This window comes from Oryzias melastigma, linkage group LG4, assembly GCF_002922805.2.
Source record: "Oryzias melastigma strain HK-1 linkage group LG4, ASM292280v2, whole genome shotgun sequence".
In the NCBI taxonomy this organism is placed as follows: domain Eukaryota; kingdom Metazoa; phylum Chordata; class Actinopteri; order Beloniformes; family Adrianichthyidae; genus Oryzias; species Oryzias melastigma.
Window position 1 is genome coordinate 22872953 of NC_050515.1, and position 9757 is coordinate 22882709.

General features: G+C 37.1%; 1 protein-coding gene across 1 annotated transcript in view; it reads right to left on the reverse strand.

The window, feature by feature from the left end:
• The window catches only part of mettl11b (methyltransferase like 11B), a 14456-nt gene extending 6723 nt beyond the window's left edge, over nt 1-7733 (reverse strand). The window contains exons 1-2 of the mRNA XM_024278207.2: nt 6997-7733; nt 1390-1562 (exon numbers count right to left, since the gene is read on the reverse strand). Coding sequence (XP_024133975.1) covers nt 1390-1562; nt 6997-7186 — 363 coding nt within the window. The 5' untranslated portion in view covers nt 7187-7733. The remainder of the gene's footprint in view (nt 1-1389; nt 1563-6996) is intronic.
• Between the last annotated feature and the right edge of the window lie 2024 nt (nt 7734-9757).

Below are 9757 nucleotides of genomic sequence, written 5' to 3' on the forward strand. Positions count from 1 at the left end.
TACAAGCTAACAGCAGCCATGTTTGTTTGCAACAGAACCCCGCTACTTCTTCTTCTATGGCCCTTTTTTAGGTAGTTCTGCGCATTTCATTTGGATTTATTCCAATCGAATGTGTGGTGTATGTAAATGTTTGTTATAATTGGATAAAGTTTTTCAGGGCCCATACACAGTTCAATTCTAATCCGATCTTTGATCAAATTAGAGATATTTTGCACGTTTACACACAGTGTCATATAATTCCGGCCGGGCACAAACCTCAAATATTAATTTCTTGTCCATGATTAATTTTCAAACAGTTGGCACTTCTCTGAATTCTGTGGATTAAAGGGGGCACCATCAATACTTCGCTAGCGAACCTGATTCCCTGACTGGTCGAAGCTCGGCCTGGTTTAACTTTCAAAGTGTGGCCACGTTTTATAGGTAGAGCCCGAAAGTTGTCTATAAACTTGCAAAGCTACACAATAGTTTTGAACGCCGGAGCCAGAAACGTGCGTTTACATGGACTTTTCATTAGAAGTGGCCTCTTGAACGTAGCTTGAGAGCTAATGCTAAATGCAGCATTTTAGCTAATTTTATTCCCATCAATTTAGTTAGGTAAGTATCGAATCAGGGAATTTCAATAGAAACTAAAGATTATTGACAAATCTATGTCTAAATCAGATTAATTAATTGTTTAATAAATATTTTGACAAATAAAAAAATATATACAAACAGTGCTTAACATGTTAAAACTGTCAGGTAGCACATATAAGGCTACATGCTAGCAAAAAGCTCCATTTTGACAATGGTCAAAGAGTCCTTTTCAATTGTTGGTTGTAGTAAAAATGAATTATAAAGAGTAATCCACTCTTTAACTGAATTAAAACTGATATTTGAGTAATTCTGTGAACTGTGTTGTGTTAGCTACAAGAATAGTATCAGAACCAAGTGGTCATGTCTGAGCTAGCTGTGTTTACATTCATAAAATCCCCTTTGAGAGATGGACATGTCATCCAAAGTTAGTTGTTTATAGCCTAATGAGAGCGGCTGTAAAGTGCAACCAGAATAAAACAAGGTCAGTGGGCCAAACATGTTACCCTGAAGTCCTTCCAACACTACTTCTATCTAAAATGAACTGCATCTATTATTGTCAGAGGAGGCAATACAAAAAAAAAAAACATAAATGCATATAGGAAGACAGGAATGGACTAATACAAACTGCTCTTTAAACAAGGTGAGATTTCTTTTTGGGGTCTTCAGACACATGAATGCCTCGACCAAAATAGACTCTGACATGCTCATTTAGGGAAAGACGATATGAGCAGAAATGAGCGGCAGCATGTGAAGATCCTGCAAGCAACACAGCCTCTCAGATGTTTCTGTGGGGGATCTGATCTGTGGATCACTCACCACAAACCTCTTCAGAAACTGACGGGAACCTTCCAGATCAACGTTGGATATCTCCACAAAATCTCCCATCATGCCCTCCTCCGAGGCCGGCACATCTTCGTAGAACTTCTGAGCTCTGTAGTAGAACTGCTTTTCTCCTTTGATGTATTCACAGGTGACAGGAAACAGCTTCACTGTGGAGACAGACAGACCAGCGTGAAGCGAGCTCAAGGACAATGAACAGTTGTTTTTTGTGTTTTAATTAAAAGAAGTTAATAAATGTCAAAACAAGGCGCTAAAAATGTAAAAAAAAACATTGTGTTGCAAATTGAAAATGATAGTTATTATCTTTTCACTTTCAACATTTCAATACCCCTAAGACTTGAATTAAAAACTTCTTTAAGCTAAACTTTTTGGAATTTTCAATAATTTCTTCTATCATTTTTTTTATTTTTTATTATTACATTATTAGATACAAGTTAAATCTCTTTGTGTTCTTACTTTTCGTATACATTTTTGAGCGATCAAAACAAATCAATTTTGTTCTTTAGGCATTTCATTAGTAAATGTTGTACTTTTTTTGATCTTATATTTTACTAAAATGTGATTATTTTTTGAATATAATCATTAAGTAGGAATATCGATATTCCAGCAGCTGTTTTACCATGGTTGATTCTTTTTTTTTTTGTGGCTTTTTTAACTATTTCTATCATAAATACATTTATTAACCACTATTTGATGTTATGTCTTTCTTTACTTTTACCCTGCCTGTTCTGTCTTAAATAGGCAGCAGGTGCCAATAAAGGCACATTGGCCACACCTGCTAGGTGAGCAGAAAGACTGGATGGAAAAAGGTCCAGCAGTAGCAGCAGGATGTAACATGCACACCAGACCTGCAGCTGATGTATGCACTTTACTAATTATGTCTATCTATCATCATAAAAAATCTGAATAAGCTTATCTGACCAATGAGGACCAGAGGTAAGGTGGTCAACCTTTGATCAGAAAATTGCAGAATCAATTCCTGCCTTGTCTGACCAAGTGAAGCGTCCTTGGGCATGACTGGTTATTGTTAGGGAGCAGAGCCATTATCAATGTGTGTGTATGGTGAATGGGACTGTGACTGTAAAGCACTTTGGGTCTTCAAGGAAGATACAAAAGTGCTATAAAGTATTTACCATATAACAGTGCCTCACTAGCCATAAACCTCACCCTACTATATATATACATATATTTTTCTCTGTGTGGACATAACGACAAAGGAAACAGCCAAATAATTAAATTAGCAATACATAGTCTTTGCCACTCCGCTTACATGACACGCGATACCCGCATCACTCATGCGTGTTGTCAGGTGAGGTAAAAATATGGAAGCTAAAGCCGTAAAGGTTTCCTCTGACCACATTAACACTTAGCCTGTCATTGTTCGGAGAGGCTTACATGAGTGTCGGACATATTGCAACTCTTTACAAGTGGCTCTGCACTTGGTGCCAGCCTTCCACCATCTCTGTCTGCTGAGCTGAAATAAATCCAGATGAATTTTCGGGGTTTAGGTGACACGTTCCTGTGATGGGTTTGAGGAGGAGGGTGGGGTTGTCCATCCACTTGTCAGGGGTCTTTAATGACAGATCTCCTGACACCTCAGTGAAATATGAGACTAAAGTTTTGGGGTTTTTTTTTCTTCTCAGAAGCTCTCCTCCCTCCACATTCTGGAAACGCACTGAATGCATGAAACAGCAGCAGATAAATGACTTTCCTCCAAGTGTCTTCATCCTTATGAAACATTTGTCAGGATGCCAAATCGGAGTGAGTTACATGTCATGTGACACCCCGTGTTGGCATCCAGAAGACAGTTAAGTATAGAAACACGGAGTAAGACAAAGACGGAGAAAGGGCAGAGTGAAGACGGCCCCGTCCACCAAGGAAGCATCAATCTTCCTTCTCCAACCATCCACCATCTTTGAAGTGGAGCAGCTACTTCAGAAAATGACCTTAGAGCTTAAGAATGGCAAGTAGAGGTTTTTTACTTACAAGTAAAATGTAAAGGTATCTGGCCCTTCACTACGGTGGCCCTGAAGTACAAATCACACCAATAAATGCAAAAAAAAAAAACATAATAAGAAAACAAGACAATTTAGAAATCAAAATAAAATTACAGAAACAAAATCACAAATACATTCCAATCGCCAATGTCCAATAGTAGCTACCTTTTCCAGTTTCTTATTGTGTTTTGTTTTTGATTTCTAGAAATTACTTTTGTCTTCAGAAAGGTTTCATTTTTATTTTGTTCCATTTTTTTGGAATTGTGTTTTGGTTTCTGAAATTTTGTTTTGATTTCTAAAATGTTATGTTCTATTTTTATTGTTTGGTTTGCTTTTTATTTGTCGTTGTAATCTTTATTAGGTTTTTGCCCAGAGTCAGTTGTTGGTGTGATTTGCACTCCAGGGCCACCGTACTTCACAGATTTGAATGTAAAAGCTTCGATCCTATCAAGTAGAAGCTGAGAAAACTCAGCAAACTCAACTGCCTGATTCAGCAACTGAATACCGAAGCTTTAACTCAATTTAATGTTTCAACCATTTATACATTTAGTGTAATTCCAGCAGAGAAAAGCAGCTTTAAAACACTTCACTAACATAGAGCCACTTTTCACCACGTCAGAATTACCTGATTCTTTTTATTTTATTTTATTTTAATTGCATAAATGGTCACAGAATTGCAGAGGTTCAAAGAACTCGTGTCACAGACAACAGCTCCAGAGTTAAAATTCCACTCCAATCATCTTATCATCTATTGTAAAAGTGTTCCCACTGGTCTATAAATTGTGATTTTCATAAAACCTGTGTCGTATTCTAGGACATAGTTTCTGCAGAGCAGCAGTAGTTCATTAGAAATTCGACTCTGAGTTGTGGTCGGGACAGTAACCCCGCCCCCCTTTCCTCTCACCGTTGCGGAGCAGTGAGCTGGAGGTCTGTTCCTCACACTTTCTACGTCACAAATATGATCTTTTCCAACAGCAGGTTTTTTGTCCCAATAATTTGAATAAAGAAATACTCAGAAATTCCAATTTAATCCTAATTTTCTTTACATGCCCTCCATCATCAGAAAAATGCCACAAGAACATGTTAAAACACAAAAAAACACAGTTTTCAACAGTTTTTAAAGTGTCAACCATTGCAGATGTTGTTTTTTTTTTGTTCAACTTCTGTAAAATCAGATTTGACTGAAAGAAAATTCTTCTTCATTATTTGTTTGTTTCTACAATAGAATGGCATGGAATACAAAAAACAAAACAATTTCCTGATTAGTATTACAGCCATATAAGTGGTAGCCACTGGGGGAGGATTTGTAAACTGATAGAAATACTGTATCTGGGACAATGAACCGTTTTAGAGCAGTGGGGGAAACTTTACACCTTCTTTGAGTCCTGAAAATGTGCTGCAAAGAAATTAAATACAAATTATAAAACATTACCATTGTATAGAAAAACACGACTGTATAATAGAACTGGAGCAAAAGAGTATGATGTCACTCATAGAAAATGACATACTGCTGGCTCCAACAAAGAGAAGGTAATTACCTTGGCAACCACTCTTGCCAATCAGGGCTGAGCTTGTTGGAAGGCCACACCCACTTGGGATCACATGAAACTTGTCAATCAAATGTTTCGAACATTTTCTGTGAAACCACATGCTTTATTGAGGCATCTGATAGGTCAGTTTATAACTTGAACAACTTTGGAAAATGAAAAAATATCATGAATGTAACATTAGGATTGCCAGGAACATGTTTCAGAGCAAGAATGGGTATTCTGACAAATAGGGTGATTGAGTAACAGCTGTTTATTTCTCTATAGGAGTCTATGAGATTTTGTCTTGGAGCTAGCAGGTACTTCCTGTTTGGAACGTTAAGGGGAGGAGTCCTTCATTCCAGTTCTCATATACAGCCAATATTGTGTGGGAGGAAGTGAATCTATATAATCCCACCTCAGCTCGACCATACCATTTTCTTTACATTTCCTTTTCGTTATCTGGTTCATAACTTAAGATCAGATATTTATACTTTCCAACATAGATTCCGATTATTATGAATCCTCAAGTATCAATAAATCATATGACTATTTAAGTAGATATAACACTATTTCAGACTTTGTCATTGCATATGCAATTATCCAAAATCAGACAAAATATGCAAATTATTAAAAAAAAAAAAAAAAAAATTATTAATGTAAGTTAAGTATCAAACATCAACACAAATATATATCTATGCAGATTATTTTCCATTGGAAGAGTCATTAATGTAAAGCGAGTATATTCTTTTAATAGAAAAATCATTAAAATAAATCAGGTAACACAAAAGAAAAATATCTACAGATCATTTTAAATAGATAAATAATTAACATGAATCAAGTATCAATAATCTAAAATATGTGGCGATTATTTCATTAGAAAGAGAGAGTTCTTCAAATGCCTTTTTCAGCTCAGCAACTTCAGATTGTCTTGATTAGCTCTCTATATTGCAGAATTACTACTTTTTCTGTAGTAATTCTGTGATATTTAAAGATTAAAATCTCCTAAACATGCTGTGGTTTTCTTAAACCTCTGTGTGTGTTTTAGCTTTCTGTGCATTCAGGCAGTGTGTAAAAGATGAGACGCAAGCACATCATACAGATTTTTACTCTACAAATCCTGTGGACTGGGCAAGAACCGGGTAATGCTGGTTATGGATCTCTGGACCCCACTTCCATGCAGATTGACTTTTAGAAATAAGACATTAAACAATCAGGGCGAAGTTTCTGTGGCAACTTACTGGCTCTAAGTATGCCATGAAACCCTGTGGGTGTGGCATTCACACGCGGTCAGTAAGGGGCCGATACGGGCACCTTAGCGACCAGAGTGCAGCGTAAGGGCACCGTACAACAGCATCACCTGTACCTCAAAAGTGTGCATAACTTACATTAGCCTTACAATTAATTCACGATAGATTTACTACTCACATGAGTATTCCAAGACACACCTGTACATATAAGATATGGTTGCCCTCCTCCACAAAACTGGACAGCCCAAAAACCTGCAGCACCCTTATAGGTCCATCCGGAATGGAGGGAGTGATGAATCTCAGACATTAACGATACATTTTGAAAGGGAAGTCCATGAAACTCTAAAATATATTCTTGTAATTTAAGTTTGCAACAAAGACATATATTTCACTATTAAAAAAAAGAGTTGCTCAATTCTCCTTAGAATAAATTAGAATATAGAAAGAGAATGCATTTATGCTTGAAAGGATGCAAATGACTTGTATGTTGTAACTTGTTTTAAAGTTTTCTCAGGTTTCAAAGGGATTCGTGAATAAAGGAACAATCACACTGCAAAAACAGAATTTCTTAAAGTAAAAAGTTTTCTGGTTTGCATTAAAAAAAATCTTGTCAAAAATGTTTTTTAACAGCAAAATGACATTAGTTCAAGAAAACACATCTTTGTAACTATTTTTTTTTTCTTAAAATAAGAATTCTTGACATTTTTTCTCATTCCATCAGATTATTTTTTTTTTTGCTAATTTAAAAAATCTGGCCAAGAATTTTTGACTTATTTCTAAGGGGTCTGTGTCTGCAGAACAGTGTCTTACCCAGAGGAATCTTCTCCACCAGGTACAGGTAGCTGGCGAAGAACTCGCTCCTGAGCGTGTGGTGCAGATGGAAGGACATGCTGTGGCGACACATGGTGTCGTCCGTCTCTTTCCAGCGGTCCCTGAAGGCCTGGTGAGCGCCTTTGTATTCTAAGCTTGGAGAAGACTCTTCTTCAAGTGGAATCTCCATTTTTGAGTTGCTCTCCTGCAGCAGTTAAAACGCTAAGAAGCTCAACGGTCGGGCTTGTTTTCTGGACTCTGATGCTATATCCGTCTGTGTGAGCGCTCTGGCAGAGCCCAGTGGTCAGCAGAGATCGTTTTCAGCAGGCGGTGCCCGGAGGATCTCAGATCACCTGCTGGCTGCATCGATTTTAGAGAGGAAGGAGGGATTGAAAGTAGATGCCTTGTGTCCAACATCTCCTGTTACCATTGAGCACGAAGGGAGCAACTGTTCAGGCTTCAAATTCCTGCACACGATTATCCATATGATGGAGGTTTGTTTTGTGTTTGCACTCATGCTGTAATATGCGATTCATCCATGGAGATCAGATTCTTTTAAACCAAGATATATGGAGATTACATAGTCTCAACGGATCCTGCGTATAATTCTTCATTTGTAACTCATAGAATACACCTTGTGTACTTGCAAATGTGTATTCAAATGTATACTCTAGTATCAACAATATACAAATACAACGATGCAACTTGAAATGATGAATAAATTATTTTATTTGTGTTTTTATAAACACACACAAAAACTTATACTGTATTTTCAGGACTATAAGTCACATTTTTTTATAGATTGACTCTGGAGTGACTTATTTGTAATTTTTTAAGACATAAATAGGCTCATATATTCATTTTTTCCCGACTAGCCCCAAATTGCCTCTGGTGGAAGGTTGGCGCCAGTGTTCGGCAGCGGAGCCACCATCAGTGTGGGAATGTGTGAATAGGTGAATGGGTCTGTGACTGTAAAGCACTTTGGGCCTTTAAGGAGGGTAGAAAGCGCAATATAAGTATACACAATTTACCATTTACTAACAACTGTTTGCCTTTTAGTGCTTATTTCCCACTAACAACCACTAGAGGGCACTTTAGATTTGTGTATCTGTATTTGCTACCGTCAGAAACGCAGAAGAAAGAGTGCCGTCCAAAACAAACATGGATGAGAATCTGATTGTCCTCCTCATGGACGTTGTGATGTTTTTCTTATTTTTATTTAAGACATTATTATTATTATTGTTTTTATTCTTCTCTCTTTGGACCAATGCAGGACAGCAAGCCATCAAACTGGGATTACAAACAGACAGAAGAGCAGCTAAAACACAGATCCTGCAGGCTAGAAGGTAACCATCAAAAAAAAAAATAAATAAATAAATAAATGCTCTCCTGAACCCAGACATGGAGACATGATTATAGATGCTTTTGTGGAGCTCTTTAAAATACATAAACGTAACCTATCAACATCATCCGTATCTTCCGTGTATTTTAAAGGTGTAAATAGAAATCAGGCAAACCAAAGAAAACAGTTAACTTCCAACAACTGCAGCTGGGCAAATGTATTTATTTGGTCACATAAGAACCATTTTTAACACTTCCTTATATGGGCGGGAACACTTCCTACAAACTTTCTTGGAGCCAATCAGAACAGAACATTTATAAAGAGAGCACCTGCAAATGATGAGAATTCATATACTCTGAAACAAGAGAGGAAAAACAAAAATGTGAAGAAAACAACATTCCAGCAAGATAACTCTTAATTTTAAACATTGAAACTAAAACAGTGATGAAGAACACACAAAATGCAAAATATTCAGCATCCTCCTCACAACTTGTCTAAAAATGTGTTCATAAACTTTCTTGTCATGAGTGGGAGGAGCTACAGTCAGATGTTTTCAGCCTCATCAACTACATTGAAGCGTCGACTGTTTATATCCTTTACTATGGAGGAAAAAAAAGGTCTTAATACAGAAAAGAAAAATATTAAGTTTGGACGATCAGATTCCTCTGCATGTTGGTTTTGATACATTTTGAGAGGATTTCAGTTTCATCCAGTCGTGGAGCTAGAACATTTGATATATGGGGTGGAAGTGGGGCAGATGACTTTGGGAAGGTGGCAACAGCACGAATAAAGGGTCAAAAATATGTATTTTAAACAAATTTATTCTGTTTTTGATATTAAAACAGCAGGGATTTTTTTTTGGCAGAGGTGTCATTACTAAAGTCAGGCAGTTGCAAAAGTAAGAAAATGAATAGATATTCTGGAAAGCCTTTGTATTAATGATTTTTTAATCTTTGTCCATAATGATGCCGCTATTGATGCAAGGATTAGGGGGGAGCTTTTTGCTGGGGGGCAGCTTCCCCATTGCCCCTTCCCCTCTAGCTCCGCCTCTGGTTTCATGTATTATCCTTTCATTTAAAAGTGACATCTCTTTCATAGAGATTGTTTTTTACACCCATTCTTGTATTATGGTGAAATATCATTTGAGTTTTATTGTAACTGTGACGTGAAACAGGAGCTTGTTTTTCTTTTGATTCGACTGCCACGCTCTGTATGGTCACCATGTGGGGTCCGGGTTTTGATTTAAAGGACACTTGTTCTTATTTCTAGTCGTAGTCGCCGATCTGTCGGAGAAATGCAGAAAAGAATTGACACAAGCTACAGAAGCAGAATTCACTGTGTATTCTTGACCCTTCACACAAATATGTATTGGCCATATTCAGAAGCGCGGGTGGCTAAATTTAGATGACTGACATCAGC